General features: G+C 57.9%; 1 protein-coding gene across 2 annotated transcripts in view; it reads left to right on the top strand.

Annotated features, from left to right (window-relative positions):
* The window catches only part of TERT (telomerase reverse transcriptase), a 35,673-nt gene extending 22,637 nt beyond the window's left edge, over positions 1 to 13,036 (top strand). The window contains exons 10-16 of one of the 2 annotated variants that reach the window (XM_025388358.1): positions 313 to 384; positions 2,159 to 2,347; positions 6,060 to 6,186; positions 7,733 to 7,794; positions 10,827 to 10,951; positions 11,735 to 11,872; positions 12,400 to 13,036. In XM_025388358.1, the coding sequence (XP_025244143.1) occupies positions 313 to 384; positions 2,159 to 2,347; positions 6,060 to 6,186; positions 7,733 to 7,794; positions 10,827 to 10,951; positions 11,735 to 11,872; positions 12,400 to 12,503 (817 nt within the window). In that variant the 3' untranslated portion in view covers positions 12,504 to 13,036. The remainder of the gene's footprint in view (positions 1 to 312; positions 385 to 2,158; positions 2,348 to 6,059; positions 6,187 to 7,732; positions 7,795 to 10,826; positions 10,952 to 11,734; positions 11,873 to 12,399) is intronic. The other variant, XM_025388359.1, reaches the window with a different exon arrangement.
* The last annotated feature ends 6,264 nt before the right edge of the window (positions 13,037 to 19,300 follow it).

Raw genomic sequence — 19,300 nt, 5'->3', positions numbered from 1 at the left:
TCTTCGGTTATTTTTCCCTAAGAGTCTGAGAATTGGGGCCGCACCTGGCGGCCTTTGTTCACCTCCAGCTGGTGCGGAATTGCACAAGCCAGTGCTGAGCACCGAGTGCTTGTAATGAATGAGGAATTGCTCTGTCAGTGAACTGCAGAGAGCACGTCTGTTGGAAAGAAATTTAAGTTTTTGATTTAACCGCTTTGGAGAATGTTACTTTATTTTTGCCTGTGTAAATTGTTTGACATTCAGTCCCTCGTAGACAGATGCTACGTAAAAAGTGTAAAGTTAACCTTGCCCGTGTATTTTACTTTATTTCAGGCTGCTCCTGCGTTTGGTGGATGATTTCTTGTTGGTGACACCTCACCTCACCCACGCGAAAGCCTTCCTCAGGTGAGGCCCGTGCCATGTGTCTGTGGCGACCTCCACGGCCTGTAGGCTTTGCAGAGTTGAGCCCTCCGTGTCCTGCCCCTGGCACCGCAGCATTGTCTCTGCTGGGTCCTGTCTCTCTGCCGGTGCTGGATCCGCAAGAGCAAAGGTGCTTGGTCGTGCACCCCGGCCTGGGGGCATGGGCACCTTCGGGAGAGAGTGGGTCCCGCGGAGATGCACCCAGGTTACGCACATGGTGAATGCAGGCGGTATCCTGGCTCCTGCCACTCTCTGGAAAGTCTTCAAGCGTGGCGGCTCCTGCGGCCCCAGTGAGAACCCCCGGAGCTGTGCACAGGGCCTGCGGACCCAGACAGCAGCCTCCTCCCCAGGGTGCGCCCGAGCCTGCGGAGAGCAGGAGCTGCCGAGTGAGCTGGCCCACAGCGTTCGCTGCAGTCACGTTCCCGCGTGGGGTGGTTTGGGATTGGCGGGAGAATTTGGATTCGCCGAGTGGTGCTGTCTTGAACCACGGAGATGGCGAGGAGTGGGTTGCAGAGTTGATTTTTGTGGCTCAAACTAAAATCAGGCACAGGGAACCTGGTTTCAGCACGGGGTTGTCCAATGTGGTCCCCCTCAAGGGCGCCCCACAGAGCTTGCTTTAAAGTGCGATTTGACAAGGGATGAGAAACCTTGAAAGCTGTAAACGGAACCCTCAGAAAATGTGGCCGCCGGGGGTGGTTTCGGGTGCTTTGCTGGGCTGTGTTTGTGAAAACCCATTCGAACCGCCCTCCAAGTTCACCCTCCGGGACCGCCCGGGCTGGGGGCATGCCCCGCGTTCCCGTTAGTGCTGCAGCCTGTAGCACAGCAGGCCGCGCACATTTAAATCCACTCAGATTCACTCAGGACCAACCCAGGAGTCCTGAGGCTGCTGAGGGGACGGAGCCGACGGGGAACGCTGCTTCTGTGTGGCAAGTTCCTGAGGGTGCTGGCCCGGGAGGTGGCTCAGAGTGTACGCTGGGGTCCCCCCGGGGACAGAACTCTCTCAGGAGATGAGTCGGCAGCCACATCACAGGAATGGGCGGCCGTGGGGAGCTGGGAATGCACCAGGGGAGCTGAGCAGCTGGCCGAGGTCCCAGGGCCAGGCCTCAGGAAGGGCAGGGGGACGCCCGGGGCCAGAGCAGAGGCTGCTGGGCACAGGGGGTCTCCCTGAGCTGTGTGGGCAGGATCATGACCTGCTGAGGGAACCTCCTTGATGTGAAGCTGATGGTTGGTGTTGCCCAGCTCAGAGCCCAGCCGGGTCCCACGCCTGAGCGTGAAGTCAGAACCCTCCCCTCGTCTGAAGCACAGCAGATGCCTTCAGGGCCTCTAGGAGAAAACAGGCAAAGTCATTGAGCAATGTCTTAAAAGAAGAGTGGTGTAGTGAGAATTTCTTGTCCAGATTTTAGTCTACCCCAGACCACAGATGAGTCTTTGTAACGGGATCGTGGTCTTGCCATGGGGACACATGAGATGGACCATCACAGAGGCCACTGGGGCTGCACCTCCCGTCTGAGTCCTGGCTGTCCCAGGTCCGGGCCAGGTTCCTGCGCGCTCACCTACCTGTCCTGCCCAGGAGACAGGGCAAGCACCGTGAAGTCTGGAGCAGGGCTGAGTCCAGGCCCTTCAGAGCTGCTGCCAGGCCCAGCACCCCTCTCCAGATCACCACTTCTCCGGGGTTTTCCAAAGCATTTAACAAGGGCGTCAGGGCACCTCCTGGGTGACGGCCCCGCATCGTGGGGCTGACATCGCGCCTCTGCCTTAGGACCCTGGTCCGAGGTGTCCCTGAGTACGGCTGCGTGGTGAACTTGCGGAAGACAGTGGTGAACTTCCCTGTGGAAGACGAGGCCCTGGGTGGCGCAGCTTTTGTCCAGCTGCCGGCGCATGGCCTGTTCCCCTGGTGCGGACTGCTGCTGGACACCCGGACCCTGGAGGTGCAGAGCGACTACTCCAGGTGAGCGCACCTGGCCGGAAGCGGAGCCTGTGCCCGGCAGGGACAGATGGTGCTGCAGGGCCGTCCTGTCCGCCCCTGCTTCCGTGTGGGGCAGGCGACTGCCAATCCCAAAGGGTCGGAGGCCACAGGGTGCCCCTTGTCCCATCCAGGGCTGAGCAGAAATGCGTCTTTCTGTGGGAGTGAGGGTGTCACAAGGGGAGAGGTTTTCTGTGCTATTTTTGTAAAAGGAAATTGTGCACCAGACCTGGGAACACTGAGGTGTCCTCAGAGAGCAATCTGGATCTGAACCCGAGATGCCCAGGCCCTGCTGGGTGTGAGTCTCTCCAAACCCGAGACACTGGGGCCCTGCTGGGCTTGAGTCTCTGCGAACCTGAGACACTGGGGCCCTGCTGGACGTGAGTCTCTCCACTGTGAGGCCCACACTCCGAGGCTCATCCACAGTCTACATGATGCCATGAGTTCATGATCATGTGTGACCCATCAGGGGACAGGGCTGTGGTGTGTGGGGGTCTCTACAAAAATCTGGGGTCTCATTTCTCCCGAGCCTGAGAGCTCATGGCCCCACCTCAGGCTCAGACACAGATGGATTGAAGATGGACACAGATGCAGAAATCTGTGCTGTTTCTTTTATGAGTAAAAAGTATCACCATTCCAGGCAGGGCGAGGTGGCTCACACCTGTAATCCCAGCATTTTGGGAGGCCGAGATGGGTGGATCACTTGAGGCCAGGAGTTTGAGACCAACCTAGCCAACATAGTGAAACTCCGTTTCTACTTAAAAAGTACAAAAATTAGCCTGGCGTGGTGGCGCACGCCTGTAGTCTCAGCTATGCGGGAGGCTGAGGCAGGAGAATCACTGAGGCTCAGGAGAGGTTGAGAATCATTGAGAATCAGGAGAGGTTGCAGTGAGCTGAGATCACACCACTGTACTCCAGCCTGGGCAACAGAGCGAGACTTTATCTTAAAAAAAGGCAAAAAGTATCAGCATTCCGAAACCATGGTGGACAGGTGCTTTTTATTCTGTCCTTCAATAATATCCACTGGTGCTGTGCTAGAGGCCGGAACTGGGGGTGCCTTCCTCTGAAAGGCACGGCTTCATGGGAAGAGAAATAAGGGATTTTTAAATCCCTTACTGGATGATTGTTAAACCAGTGGTTTAAACTGGGGTCCTGTCATTCTGAGTTGAACAGTCCGGATCTGGACTTTGCCTCTTTCCAGAATGCTCCCTGGGGTTTGCTTAACAGGGGAGCAGCAGGTGCGGACACCCTCGTATTGGGGGAGTGGCAGGTGTAGATGCCCTTGTGCATGGTGCCCAGCACATCCCTGCTGCAGCTCCCTCCCCACCAGGATACCGGTCCCCTGTGCTCCCCACAGTCCCTGCTTCCCTCTCCCAGCCTCACCTGATCCTGGCCTCTGCTGGCTTTGTCTGAGTGATTTGCAGATTTCCTGGGCTCCCGGCACCTCCTTGCCTCTCCCTAGGCACCTCTGCAGCACTGGCCATACCATCAGCCGTGAACTGTCCACTATTTATTTTGCTCCCCGTGAAATGTATTTTTTAGGACAGGCACCCCTGGTTCCGGCCTATGGCACAGCATCAGTGAATGTTACTGAAGGACAAAGCAGATAGACAAACGAATCAGGAAAATGGGTTCTCTCTGAACACATTGCAAAGCCACAAAGGCTAGTGCAGGATGGGTGGGCATCAGGTCATCAGATGTGGGTTCAATGCCAGAATATTCTGTGCTCCCAAAGGCCACTTGGTCAGAGTGCCTGCTTGCAGAGGTGGTTGTAAAAGCTCAGCAGTAGAGGCAGTGGTTCGCCGCACTCAGGGTGAACACACGTCCTCTGTGTCTGAAGCATACAAAGGCTTGAAGGGCATCTGGGGGAAGAAAACAGGCAAGATGATTAAGAAAAGTGAAAAAGGAAGAGTGTTAAGATGGGAATTTTCTTGTCCAGATTTTAGTCTCCCAAACCATAGCTCAGATGGCAGAATGTGGTGAGAACTGATGGACAGTACAATAGAACAAAACAGAAGCCCTACCTCTCAGAAACGTGTGTTAAATGTGGCATGTGGCACAGCTGACGGAAAAGAGAGTGTGTGTTTAATTTTTTTTCTGAGAAAACTGACTGGAAGCAAATAAGTTGTGTCTTTACAACATATACCAGAGCAGATTCTAGGTAGAAGAGGAATGACATCAAACAGCAGCAGCAACAGAAACAAAATGGAAGACTCAAAGGGAAGGGAGGTGAACGTTCCCTGATTTGGCGTTGGGGATGGACACGGAGGGAAGTGGATGAAACCAGTGAGGCAACACGTATTGCTTTCACTGCAGAGGAACTTAGCTTGCCTGAGCCGCAGTGAAAATGGCTGTTCCCTGGAGCATTTGTGCACACGATTTATTTAAGGCGCCCTGTGAGGTCCTGCACATTCATCCTCTCACTTTGTTCTCCTAACCACCTGAGAGGTAAATGAAGAAAGCCTCCAGGGGAGCACCCAGCTGGCAAGGGGCGTGTGTGATTGCAGCCTGGCCTCCTGCTCTGGGGTCCTGCTCCGCCTGAGGACTCCATACGGGTCAGACCCACAGGCTCGGGGCGAGCCGGAACCCAAGGTTGTGTTGGGGACAACTGTGAAGGAAGAAACGGACATCTGATGCACACTTGGGAAGGTTCTACCAGCAGCATCAAAGAAATGTGTGTGAAACTGACAGCGAGACCCGTCCTTTGTGCTGGCTCCTTTTCTGGGCTTCCCAAGAACCAGCATCAGGGTGAGGCAAGTTGGAAAGACTTTTCTGGAAAGCAGCTTGTTTGCATGGAAGTCCTTACAATGTCCTGTGTTTTCCCAGTAATTCCACTTCTGAAGTGACCAGACATTATCACGGGTCTTATTTCCCATTTCCAGTGATCCAGGTGGAGGGGAGGGGGGCTTGCCACAGCAAGTCGCCAACCCGCCCAAATCCAGGGCTAAGCAGATACTATGTATCACAAAACTTACTCTGCCGTTAGACATGTTTTCAAAGAATTTTTGAAGAATGTTTAATGGCACAAAACGTTTATTTCAATGTAGCAGTGTTCAAAGCTGGATGTAAAAGAACGCAGCCCAGGGAGCCCGCTGTGGATGTCACGTGTGTTCGTCTTTGGACACGGATGTACACGGGCAGTGAGTGGTGGCAGGGCCCTGGAGGACGTCGGTGGGATGCCTCCATCCTGCCCCTCTGGAGATACCCTGTGTGTGCCACGTGCACTCACTGGAGCCCTCTTTAGCTGGCGCCACCTGGCTCTTCCATCCATGAGATTCAAACACAGTGAGATTCCCCATGCCCGACTCAGTGTTCTCCCACAGAGAAGCTGAGTCACACCCGTGTCCACTCGAGGGATGCCCGAGAGTCAGGGCTACACAGTTTATTATGTGTTTTTGGCCGAGTTATGTGCAGATCTCATCAGGGCAGATGATGAGTGCACACACACGTCCGTGCAAGGCTTGGATACACTCAACATCACTAGCCACGTCCTGGTGGAGTCTGGCCATGCAGGGTCCGGATGGCGTGTAGCGTTTTGAGTCCATGGAGAGAGCACCCAACTCCCTGAGGCTACAGCGCGTGCCCCAGGCAGGACAAGGAAGCAGGAGGAAGGCAGGAGGCTCTTTGGAGCAAGCTTTGCAGGAGGGGGCTGGGTGTGGGGCAGGCACCCGTGTCTGACGTCCCCCCTGTGTCTCAGCTACGCCCGGACCTCCATCAGAGCCAGTCTCACCTTCAACCGCGGCTTCAAGGCCGGGAGGAACATGCGTCGCAAACTCTTTGGGGTCTTGCGGCTGAAGTGTCACAGCCTGTTTCTGGATTTGCAGGTGAGCAGGCTGACGGTCAGCACAGAGTTCAGAGTTCGGGGGGCATGTGTGTTACTGTGTGCACGCATGTGTATGTGTGTGTGTGCGTGCCTGCAAGGCTGACGGTGACTGGCTGCACATAAGAGTGCACATGTGCACAGATGCACGCGAGCCATACGTGTGTGTGTGTACATGAAGGCATGGCAGTGTGTGCACAGGTGTGCAAGGGCACAAGTATGAATGTGCACACGCAAATGCATACCTGACGTGCATGTGTGTTCATGTGCATTCGTGTGGGATTCATGTGAGGTGCATGCGTGTGGGTGTGCGGTGTGAGTAGCATGTGTGCGCATAACCTGTATCAAGGGCCCCTCATGTTCACCCTGCTAGGTCCTCAGCACCAGCGCCCCTCCTTACAGGGTGAGATGGGGTGGACCCCCACAGGAGAGGGGAGTGGACGTGGACGCCCACAGGAGAGGGGAGTGGATGCAAATGCCCACAGGAGAGGGGAGTGGACGCCTACAGGAGAGGGGAGTGAACACCCACAGGAGAGGGGAGTGGACGCAGATGCCCACAGGAGAGGGGAGTGAACACCCACAGGAGAGGGAGTGGACGCAGATGTCCAGACGGGACAATGCTCTCAGGACTGCAACTTCAGAGCCACAGCCCACTGGGGCCTGGGACCCTGTCTCACCCTGTAAGGAGGGGTGCTGGTGCTGAGGACCTATCAGGGTGAACATGAGGGGCCCTCGATACAGGTTATGTGCACATATGCTACTCACACTGCACACCTACATGCATGCACCTCACGTGAATGCCGCATGACTGCACACGAACACATGCATGTCAGGTATATATTTGCGTGTACACATTCATACTTGTGCCCTTGCACACCTGTGTACACACTGCCATGCCTTCACTCCCCCTCTCCTGTGAGGGTCCACATCCACTTCCCCTCTCCTGTGGGCGTTCACTCCCCCTCTCCTGTGGGCATCTGTGTCCACTCCCCTCTCCTGTGGGCATCCACTCCCCTCTCCTCTGGGCATCTGCGTCCACTCCCCTTCTCCTATGGGCATTTGCATCCATTCCCTGTCTCCTGTGGGCGTCTGCGTCCACTCCCTCTCCCCTGTGGGTGTTCACTCCCCTCTCCTGTGGGCATCTGCATCCACTCCCCCCTTCTCCTGTGGGCATCTGCGTCCACTCCCCTCTGCTGTGGGCATCTGCGTCCACTCCCCTCTCCTGTGGGCATCTGCGTCCACTCCCCTCTCCTGTGGGCATCTGCGTCCACTCCCCTCTCCTGTGGGCATCTGCGTTCACTCCCTCTCCTGGTGCCTTCCCTTTTTGGCCAAGCCTCGGAGGCAGGCAGACGACAGGGAGTCCTGACTCCCCCAGGGTGGTTGACAGCTGCCGGGTGAGGGTCAGGCCGGATTTCACTGGGGAGAGGGATGGTTTCTTGTTAAAATGTTCCTCTTTCTTGTGCCATCTGAATGGATGATAAAGTAAAAAGTAAAAACTTAAAATCCCAGAGAGGTTTCTGCCGTTTCTCACTCTTTCCTGGCGATTCTAGGTGAACAGCCTCCAGACGGTGTGCACCAACGTCTACAAGATCCTCCTGCTGCAGGCCTACAGGTGAGCCGTCACCAAGGGGGCACAGGCCCAGCCTCCAGGGACCCGCCGCGCTCTGCTCGCCTCTGACTGGGGGCTACACCTGGGTTTTAGGGGCAAGGAGTGTCTTATGTTTTCAGCGATGCTGCTGCCTCTGCCCTGTTCTGTGTTCGCGTGGCCCTGTGCAAAGCGCCTGTTCTCCGTCTCTGGGTAGTGCTAGGAACCGACGTGGCCCCAGGTGTCCCCGCTGTGCCTGTGCACTGACTGTGGGACCTCATGGAGGCCAACCCAGGGCAGGAGGGGCATGGAGTAAAGAGATGTTTGTGAGGAGTCTTAGCAGAGGAGGCCGGGAAGGTGTCTGAACAGTAGGTGGGAGATCAGACACTGGGAGGATTTGGGGTCTCAGAGAGCAAAGAGGGCCGAGGTGGGTGCAGATGAGGGTTGCTGTCCCCACCCCCAGGAAGGTGCAGCAGAGCTGTGGCTCCCCACACAGGCCGGCCGGCACCTGTGCTCTGGGCATGGCTGTGCTCCTGGAACATTCCCTGTCATGGCTGGTCAGGGGTCCCCCCTGTCAAGAATCAACAACTTTATCACAGAAGAAAGGGCCAATCTGTGGAGGCCACAGGGCCAGCTTCTGCCTGGCGTCAGGGCAGGTGGTGGCACAAACCTCTGGGCTGTACCAAAGGGTAGTCGGGCACCACAGGCCCGGGCCTCCACCTGAACAGGCCTCCCGAGCCACTGGGAGCCGAGTGCCAGGAGTCCGAAGCCCTCGCCCCATGAGGGCTGAGAATGAGTGTGAGAATTTGTGTTACCCAGGGCCAGGGCCGAGGCTGCGCGAATTACCGTGCACACTTGATGTGAAACGAGGTCGTCTATCGTGGGAACCCAGCAAGGGCTCACGGGAGAGATTTTCCGTTACAAGCTCACCCCACGAAGGTGGTTTTTAACCCGAGTGCTTGTGCCTTCGTGCTCTGGCAGGGAGGGCAGAGCCGCAGCTGTGTGTTACCGCCTTTGCGCTGGCTCCAGAGACTCGGGACCAGGCTCTCTGTTCCAGGGTGCGTCCGGCTCAGGCCGCCCTCCTCTGTCTTCTCTCTCTGCCTTGAGTCTTCCCTCGTTTGCGTCTCCCTGACGTGTGCCTGGGCCCTCATGCAAGCCGCTTGACTCCTTCTGGAAACCCGTGGAGTGTGCTGGAGACAGGCGCCGCTGAGGACGGGAGGTGTCTGACACCGTGGTCGACCCCAGGGTCCAGCTGGCGTGCTTGGGGCCTCCTTGGGCCATGATGAGGTCAGAAGAGTTTTCCCAGGCATGGGCCATGTAACCTGCCACCTGCTCCTCCCGTATTCAGCTCAGCCTTGTTGTCATTTCCCCACCAGGGTCCCAGGCTCCAAGGAGCTCCCGTAGAGGGCCTGGGCTCGGGCAAGGTGGCTGAGTTTTCCCACCCACGTGGGGGCGCTTGGGTAGTCGCTTGATTGGGTAGCCCTGAGGAGGCAGAGGTGCGATGAGCCACGGGCCATTTCCAGACACGAAGCCAGGCACCTGGAAGGCCCAGGAACCCCCTTCCCTCGAGGCAGGAGTGGGAGAACGGAAAGCTGGGCCCCGATTTCACAGCAGCCAGGCTGCAGCAGGTGAGGCTGTGGTGGTCTGTGTGGCACTGGGGGTGGGACCTGACTCCAATCCGCTGGGGCTCAGCCTTCCCGGCCCCTGCTGGCCACGCCTCCATACGCGCGGGGGGCGGATGCCCTGACCTCTAGCAGGTGGCTTTTTCTCCCTTTGGAAGAGAGCCCTTCACCCATGCTAGGTATTTCCCTCCTGGGTCAGGAGTGTGACCCTGTGGCAACCCCAGTACCTTAGGCATATTTGTTTGTTTAAAAAACGGTCTGGGCCTGGCTTCCCTCGTTGCTAAGTGGGGAGAAGACATCCCACCTCAGCAGAGTTTTTCAGAGGCTGAAACCCGAGTGCTGGCCTAACTGGTGGGATCTCAGGTCATTCCAGAAGGGGCTCCGGCAGTCGGTGAGACCAGGTGCACAGGTGTCCTGATCACACACACGTGGGCACATGTGCACATGTGCTGTTTCATGGTGGCCAGGTCCATGCACACCTGCCCCAAAGTCCCAGGAAGCTGAGAAGCCAAAGAAGGAGGCTGACAGGGCTGGCGCGGTGGCTCACACCTGTAGTCCCAGCACTTTAGGAGGCCGAGGTGAGAGGATCGCTTGAGCCCGGGAGTTTAAGGCGAGCCTGGGCAACATAGTAGGACCCCATCTCTATGAAAAATAAAAACAAAAATTAGCTGAGTGTGGTGGAGTGCGCCTGTAGTTCCAGTACTTGGGAGGCTGAAGTGGGAGGATGGCTTGAGCCCAGGAGGTGGAGGTTGCAGTGAGCTGAGATCACCCCACTGTACTGCAGCTTGGGAGACAGAGTGAGACCCCATCTCAGCAACAGAAAAGACTGACAAATGCAGTTTCTGGGAAAGAAACATTCAGTAGGGACTCAACCTACACACAGAAGCCAAGTCGGTGTCCCGGTGGCAGTGAGATGAGATGATGGGTCCCCGCACCATCGCCTCAGACACAGGGTTTACGCACCACAGGGGTGGGCTGACTCAGAAGGGATGCGCAGGACGTTGACACACGATGACATGAAGGTTGTTTGACGAAGGGCGGGATTTACGGTAAGTACCTTCTGGTTCACAAGGAACAATGGATAAGCTGGAAACCTTAGAGGCCTTCCCAGAACAGGAGCTAATCAGAAGCCAGCATGGCAGGTTAGCATCCAGGATGGAGCTGCTTCAGCCTCCACATGTGTGTGCGTTCATACAGACAGTGCACAGAAACGCACAGAGTACCTGTGCACGCACACAGACACGCAGGTACTTGCACACACAAGCACACACACACAGACATGCACGCATGCATCCGTGTGTGTGCACCTGTGCCCACGAGGAAACCCATGCACATGCCTTCATGCCTGCACACACGCACCGGCGGGCCCGTGCCCACACCCGTGAGCACCGTCTAATTAGGAGGCCGTTCCTCTGACGATGTCCGCCATCCCCTCAGGTTCCATGCGTGTGTGCTGCAGCTCCCATTTCATCAGCAAGTCTGGAAGAACCCCGCGTTTTTCCTGCGTGTCATCTCTGACACGGCCTCCCTCTGCTACTCCATCCTGAAAGCCAAGAACGCAGGTACGCACAGGTGCCTGGCCTCAGTGGCAGCAGTGCCTGCCTGCTGGTGTTAGTGTGTCAGGAGACTGAGTGAATCCGGGCTTAGGACATTCTCACCCCTTTTCACATCGGGAAGTAGTTTAACCCGACCACCGGCAGGCCCGTCTGCCCGCCCTCTCGTGGGGTGAGCAGGGTACCCGATGGAAGGGACAGGAGCTGCCTGGGAACTGCCATCCTTCCCACCTTGCTCTGCCTGGGGAAGTGCCGGGAGGGCTGGTCTCTCCTGCTTGCCCCATGGTGGGATTCGGGGGGCCTGGCCTCTCCCGTTTGCCCTGTGGTGGGATTGGGCTGTCTCCTGTCCATGGCACTTAGGGCCCCTGTGCAAACCTAGGCCAAGGGCTTAGGAGGAGGCTGGGCCCAGGCTACCCTATCCCTCTCAGGAGCAGAGGCCGTCCGTCGCCACCGCAGAGCCCCGGGCTGTCCTCTGCTCCCCGGTCACCGTCCTCTGCCTCTGGACACTTTGTCCAGCCTCAGGGAGGTTTCTGATCCGTCTGAAATTCAAGCCACGTCGAACCTGCCGTCCTGAGCTTAAGAGCTTCTACTTTCTGTTATTTCTGTGTTGTGGAAATTTCACTTGGAGAAGCTGAAGGAAACACTTCAGTAGTGACTCCTGCGGTGCTTGGGTCAGGGCAGCTGGAGATGGAGCCGCCCCGCAGACCGTCGGGTGTGCGCAGCTCTCCGGTGTCTCCCGGGAGGGGAGCTGGGCTGGGCCTGTGGACTCCTCAGCCTCTGTTTGTCCCCCAGGGATGTCACTGGGGGCCAAGGGCGCCGCCGGCCTTCTGCCCTCCGAGGCCGTGCAGTGGCTGTGCCACCAAGCCTTCCTGCTCAAGCTGACTCAACACCGCGTCACCTACGTGCCACTCCTGGGGTCACTCAGGACAGGCAAGTGTGGGTGGCGGCCAGTGCGGGCCCACCTGCCCAGACACCATCCTCGAACGCCCTTTGCAGGGCGAGCAGCCTCAGATGCTGCTGCAATGCAGATGCCCCGGGCCTGGCCTTGGGGCTGGAGCCATGCTGGCGGCCCTGTGTGATTAAATGCCCGTGTCCCCAGGCCATGGAACCTGGCAGGGTCCACGACTTCCTGAACCCCTGCCTCCCATCTCAGGGCAGATCCCCACCCGTGGGAACCTTCTGACCCCTGACCTGTGTCCTCTCACAGCGTCTGCCCTGGCTGCTGCCCTGATACCCCCATGGGGTCCTGAGCTCCTGGGTCTTTCTTTAAGTTCTCTCCCTGCCCTGGCGCTCCAGCATCACCCCGGTGGAGGGGTGTCTGTCCCTTCACTGAGATTCCCACCACCCAAGGCCACGAGGTGCAGGCCCTGCCTGCCCGGCCGCCCACATGTCCCAGGAGGGCTGGAGGATGCCCGCTCTGGCCTCTTCCTGAACAGAGTCTGATTTTGGCCCCACAGCCCAGACTCAGCTGAGTCGGAAGCTCCCGGGGACGACGCTGGCTGCCCTGGAGGCCGCAGCCAACCCGGCACTGCCCTCAGACTTCAAGACCATCCTGGACTGATGGCCACCCGCCCACAGCCGGGCCGAGAGTGGACACCAGCAGCCATGTCACGCTGGGCTCTACATCCCAGGGAGGGAGGGGTGGCCCACACCCAGGCCCGTACCGCTGGGAGTCTGAGGCCTGAGTGAGTGTCTGGCCGAGGCCTGCATGTCCGGCTGAAGGCTAAGTGTCCGGCTGAAGGCTGAGTGTCCAGCACACCTGCCGTCCTCACTTCCCCGCAGGCTGGCACTCGGCTCCACCCCAGGGCCAGCTCCTCCTCGCCAGGAGCCTGGCTTCCACTCCCCACACGGGGTTAGTCCTTCCCCCACTTGCCGTTCTCCACCCCTCACCCTGACCTCCTTTGCCCTCCGCCCCCCACCAGGCCGGTGGAGACCCTGAGAAGGAGCCTGGGAGCTCTGGGAATTTGGAGTGACCAAAGGTGTGCCCTGTTCACAGGCGAGAACTCTGCACCTGGATGGGGGTCCCTGTGGGCCACACTGGGGGGCTGTGGGAGTAAAATACTCAATATATGCGTTTTTCAGTTTTGAAAAAAAGCCTCATGTTTGAATCCTAATGTGCACTGCATAGACTCCACTGTATGCGATTATGGAAGCGTATGAGTGAATGGCATGGTGGTCAGTGCAGGCCCGTGGCCTGGCTGGGCCTGGGAGGTTTCTGATGCTGTGAGGCAGGAGGGGAAGGAGGGTCGGGGGTAGATGGTGGGAGCCCCCACCCTGGAAGAGGGAACAGTAAGTCCAGGCCCAAAGGACGGCAGGGATGATGGGGACCCAGCTTGGGTGGCGATGATGGGGGGCCTGGCTTGGGCGGAGGGGATAACGGAGGGCCCAGTTGGGGTGGCGGGGATGATAGGGACCCAGCTTGGGTGGCGGGGATGATGGGGAAACCTGGCTGGGCCCCCTCCTCCCCTGCCTCCCACCTGCAGCTGTGGATCTGGAAGTGCTTCCCTGGTGCACATCCTCTGGGCCGTCAGCATTCATGGAAGTGGGGGGCAGGAGCATGACACCATCCTGTATAAAATCCAGGATTCCTCCTCCTGAGCCCCCCAACTCAGGTTGAAAGTCACGTTCCCCCTCTGGCTGTTCTCTTCAGAGTGGACCAGGCGATTCTGATCTCTGAAGGGTGGGTAGGGTGGGGCAGTGGAGGGTGTGGACACAGGAGTCTTCAAGGTGGGGCTGGTGATGGTGGCCCATCCTCTTATCTTATCTCCCAATCTCGTCTCTCATCCTCTTATCTCCCAGTCTCCTCCAGACTTATCTCCCAGGGCTGGCGCCAGGCACGCAGTGGAGCTGGACATACGTCCTTCAGCAGACAGAAGGAACTGGAAGGATTGCAGAGAACGGGAGGGGCAGCTCAGAGGGACACAATCTTGGGGTGAAGAAACAGCCCCTCCTCGGAAGTTGGCTTGGGCCACATGACACCGAGGGCCCGGCGTGAGCGACTCCGGAGCCTTCCAGCAGGTCCCTGGTGGGGCCTTATGGTACGGCCAGGTCCTGCTGAGTGTGCCTTGGACAGGGCTTCTGGTGCGAGTGCAGCCCAGACGTGCCTGGTGCCGAGGTGGGGGCTTATGGCTGCTGGATATGGCCTCATTTATCGCTGCTGCTTCGGCGAGTGTCCGAGTGACCGAGCCTAATGTGCTTATGGTGGGCCCAAGTCCACAGACCGTGTCATAAATGCACACTGATGCCTGGAGCCCCCGTATAGGAACTGTGACAAGGAGGGGCCCTTGGCAGCCTGGGGGCGCCTTTGCCCTGCACACCGGAAGGGAGTGGCCCCGGGTGCCGTGGGCAGACGACCTCAGTGGGAGGTTGGACAGAACGGGGTGGGGACTCCTGGGAGCAGAGGCCGCTGCTCAGGCATCCCTGGGTTTGAACCACAGACCAACAGGTCAGGCCGTTGTTCAGTTATATCCGTTTTCCACAAAGCTCCAGACTCCTGTTTCTCCAGGTGCTGTTTGTTGAAATTTGACTCGGAATTACTTACATTTTTTGCTAAAGTATTAGACCCTTGAAAAAGGTATTTGCTTTGATATGGCTTAACTCACTAAGCACCTACTTTTTGATTTGTCTCTTTTTACTTATTAATTATTATTATTAGAGATGGAGTCTACTTTGTCACCCAGGTTGTAGTGCAGTGGCACAATCATGGCTCGCTGTAGCCACACACCCCCAGGCTCAAGTGATCCTCCCGCCTCAGCTTCCCAAAGTGCTGGGATTACAGGTGTGAGCCACTGCCCCTGCCTGGCACTTTTAAAAACCACTAGGTAAGGTCAGGCATGGTGGCTCACACTTGTCATCCCAGTAGTTTGGGAAGCTGAGGCAGGATTGTCTGAGGCCAGGAGTTTGAGACCAGCATGGATAACATAGACCCCATCTCTACAACAAATACAAAAAGTTAGCCAGGTGTGGTGTCCAGCATCTGTAGTCCCCGATGCTCAGGAGGCCGAGTGGGAGGATCGCTCGAGCCTGGAAGGTCGTGGCTGCAGTGAGCTGTGATTGTACCATTGCACTCCAGCCTGGGCAACAGAGTGAGACCCTGTCTCAAAAAAAAGAAGGAGAAGAAGAGGAAGAAAAAGAAGGAAGAAGGAGAGAAGGAAGAAGGAGAGGAGGAGGAGGAGGAGGAAGAAAGAAAAGGAGAAGAAGGCCTTCGAGGTGCTGGGTAGACTGTCAAACCTCAAGGCAAAATGAAAATAATGAAGTTTTAAAAGGAAAGGAAAACCCCAGCTCTTTGGACTTCCTTAGGCCTGAACTTCATCTCAAGCAGCTTCCGTCCACAGACAAGCATGTGTGGAGCAAGTGAGTTCCACGCAGAAAGGGAGGAGAAGCAGGCAAGGATGGAGGCTGTGGGTGACGCCAGCCAGGACCCCTGAAGGGGAGTGCTTATTTTCCTGCATCAGTGCCACGCTCCTGCCGGTCCTGTACCTGCTGTAACCCTCGATGTGGATTAGTGCCAGGTGCTCACCTGGGAAGGGGGCTTGCCAATCCTTGGTGGGTGTCAGAGGCCCCAGGCGTTTGTGGTAGGCAGAATTACAGTCCCTCCCCAAAGCTGCCCACGTCCTTCTCCTGGGACCTGTGAATGTGTCACCTGCATGGCAGAGGCTGGTGGAGGCTGCAGGTGGAGTCACGGCTGCCAGTCAGCCAATCTTAAGGTCATCCTGGATTATCTGGTGTGCCTGATGTGACCACAAGGGTCCCTAGAAGTGAGAGAGGGAAGAGTCAGAGAGGGGACGTGAGAAAGACCACTGACCACTGCTGGCTTTGAGATGGAGGAAGGGGCCCCCAGCTAAGGAATGGGGGCAGCTGCTCCATGCTGGAAAAGCAAGCAATCCTCCCCCATCCTGAGTGCACGCAGCCCTGCCCACGCCTCGATTTCAGGCCAGCGGGACCCATTTCAGCTTTCTGGCCTCCAGAGCTGTAAGATAATTTGTTTGTGTGAAGCCACTAAGCTGCAGTGATGTGTTACAGCAGCACGTGGAATACCAGTGCAGGGAAATGAACACAGGGACCGTCTCAGAATGAGACTCCCGGCCCACCCCTGGGGATCGTGTGGGACAGCTCAGGTGGCCTTGCTGCCGAGCGGGAGAGAGAAACAGAGTGGGGCTTCTAGCCTCCCTGCGTACTGGTCACCTGGAGTCATGATGAAATGTGCATGCTGGGACAGCAGAGCTCTTGTGCCCGTCCAGCTCCAATGGCCAAGGCTGCTGGCGGGTCCTCGCACTGACGGGCAGGGATGGAGCCTCTTCACCCTGGGTCCAGCTTTGACCACGGCCCCTGGCGAGTGCAGGTCCCCCAGGTTTGTGGAGCCTGGTGCTGGGCATTCCACTGTGGCCTGCAGGAGGGTTGGACAGGTCTCCAAGGTGCCATCCGGAGGCAAAGGTTCCATGGTCCCATTTCTGCGGCCCCGGAGAGCGAGCATCACGACAGGCCTGGGCCTCACCTCAGCCTCATGCAGGCATGAAAGAACCGAGTCTTGCAGGAGGGGGACTGGCTGGCTTTCTCCTCTCTGACACGGCACAAAGCCCTGGGCTCGCCACCTGGAGTTGTGTGTCCCCAGCCCCTGTGTGGACGAGAGACTCATGCTCCCTGGCCATGGCAGTGGGGTCCTCTCTGTCAGGTCCCAGTCCCACCCCTGGTGGAAGGGGCTGCTTCCCTTGGAGCTGGGTGGGTGAGTCCTGGGGCAGCTCCAGTGCTGGCTGCACCCTCCATGACCTCCCGCCTCACTTCTCCTTCTGCTGTTAGTCCTTCACGCATCCTCCCCTGGTTCTTAGTGACCTCAGACTCTACCCTGCGGATGAGCCCCATCAGGCTTTTGAAAACTGGACCCTGAATCTTGTTTTCCCGTCAGGTGCTCCCTGACTTCTCCGTGCCTGGCAAAGCAGCCCTGGGTTCACCCTCTGCCAGGAACCAGCTCATGGGACAGCCTGTCCTCATGTGACCACCACAGTCGTGGGAGCTGTGTCCATCTCTGGGGTCGGCTAGCCTCATCTGCAGCTGGCTTTATTTCCAGTTCAACATGGCTGCCCCTGGAAAGGGACAGCCCCTGTGGAGCTACAGATCCTGTATTCCAACCACTTCCAGTCAGGTGATACGAGCATTTTGTTCCTGTCCCGACACTAGCCAGTCTGAGAGACCCGCCCCTGGAATGTTTTTCCCAAAAGGGTGGAGGACAAGTTGAAGGAGCTGAGTGTGGGGCGTGGCCACGCAGGGTCAGCCCATCCAGTTCTACTCTCACCACCTGGCGCTTGTGCCCGCTCCCTGGATGGTGCTCGGGTACCTCCGCAGCCCATGAGGCCTCAACCCCTGGCCCTGAACAACCCTGGCAATGTGATGGGACAGATGCACCTCTGCCACCCTTTGGGGCATCCATCTGTCCACCCATCATCACCTATTGGGCCACCTCTGTCCCTCCTCCTTTCTACCCATTTTTATCCATGGCTGCATCAGGCACATGGGTGGAGTGGCATTTTCTGGCTGCCCACCTAAGCATGTCCCAACCCCACAGCTGAGGGACCTGCCCACCTAAGCGTGTCCTGAACCCACCCACGGGGCGGGGAGAGCTGCCCACCCAAGCACGTCCTGAGCCCACAGCAGGGGGACCTACCCACCTAAGCATGTCCTGAGCCCACAGCGGGGGGACCTACCCACCTAAGCATGTCCTGAGCCCATGGGGTGGGGCAGGGCAGGAGGGAACTACCCCCCTAAGCGTGTCGTGAGTCCACAAGGTGGGGCTGGGGGGGAGCTGCCCACCCAAGCATGTCCTGAGCCCACGTCGGGGGGAGCTGCCCACCTAAGTGTGCCCTGAGCCCACGGCAGGGGATGCTGCTGCTTCCAGCTCCCCCTATACAGAGTGCTGGGCAGAGCCCCAGCCCTCGTTAGGATGTGCCTCACCCAAAAGTCTGATCCAGGATGGGAGCAGGGAGCACCTGCTCACATCCTAGTTATTTTCTAAGTATGGTATTGATGAAAATGTGAGCTCGGGTAAGTCTGAGTGGCTTCTCAGCACCCCTGCTGCCAACAGCTGCCTGTTTTTCTTGTCCGGGTCAATGAAGGACTTGCAGGCTCTATGGTGAGTGGGGGAAGGTGTCCCAAGAGCTGCCTTTGGGGACACATGCCCCTTGGCAGTGTTGGCTTCTGAGCAGGTTACTCCACCTTCTGCATGTGTTGACGCCATGGAACACAGCTGTTGCTTTGGCTTCTGGGGGCTTTCCTTTGGGGAACCACCCCCTCTCCACCCCACCCTCCAGGCTCTGCGATCACTCTTCCCTGCAATTTGATGTCTAGGCTCTGAAGGGGGAGCATCTCACCCAGATCATGAACCAAAAGGATTTTGGAATGGTCACGGAGACGCCCTACTTAAAAAAGCTGAACAGTGCGGACAGAGAGTCCCGTGGATCCTGTGAACTCCTGGGTCCAGTAGGGCCTGAAGCCCACCCTGGACTTGGCCAGTTCTGAGAGCTGGTGAAGGACATTCGGTTTGAGTTTGTTTATGTCAGTTACAACGGAAAAGGCTGACTGGTAGACCCAAGTATGGAGTTGCGGCAAGATTGTGAGGTTGAACTGGGGGATGTCAGACTGTCCTCTGCAGTAGCCCCATCTCACAGCGGACTGACTCCCTTTGTGACATGTTCGTCCTCACGTACCCCGGCCTCACCACGGGTGTGGGGAGCATCACAACTGCAGGACAGAGGGACGCAGTGCAGCTCCCCCTGCCGTGGGCTCGGGACACGCTTAGGTGGGCAGCTTCCCCTGACATGGGCTCAGGATGTGCTTGGGTGGGCAGCTCCCCTCAGCCCCATGGGCTCAGGACGTGCTTAGGTGGGGTGCACTGGCGTTAATTGCATGTTTAGCACTCAGTTTATCTGCAGGTGGGTAGCGGTGCACGTGCTTTTGTTTACTCTGGGCCTGGGCTGGCCATGGGCAAGGACGGGTTCCCGACAAGAATGCGTGTAATGGACGCTGGGAACCACGGCCGCGCCTTGTTGCTGGGACTTTTCAGCACCACGGACAGTGCTGCCTGGCCGGGAGCTCTTTTCAAAGGTGGGAGCAGGTGCCTTGGGTCTTCACAGGGCCTCTCCAGGCGGCAGGAAGCCAGGACCTGCGGGGCCTCCGTGGCGAGTCAGAGACCTGATCCCTGGCTCCGTGGTGCTTTTGCGGGGGAAGGAGGGGAGGAAAAAGGATGGGGAGGAGAGGGGGCAGGAGGGAGGAGGGAACAGAGGGAGAGGGAAGAGGGAAGCAGGCCCATAGCGCGTGGAGCTGGGGTACTCCGGAGCAGGGCGGGCTGGACGGGGGCTGCACAGTGCG

This window comes from Theropithecus gelada, chromosome 6 (genome assembly GCF_003255815.1).
Source record: "Theropithecus gelada isolate Dixy chromosome 6, Tgel_1.0, whole genome shotgun sequence".
In the NCBI taxonomy this organism is placed as follows: Eukaryota; Metazoa; Chordata; class Mammalia; order Primates; family Cercopithecidae; genus Theropithecus; species Theropithecus gelada.
The sequence above is the reverse complement of the archived record's forward strand: the minus strand, read 5'-3'. Positions and strand labels throughout refer to the sequence as shown.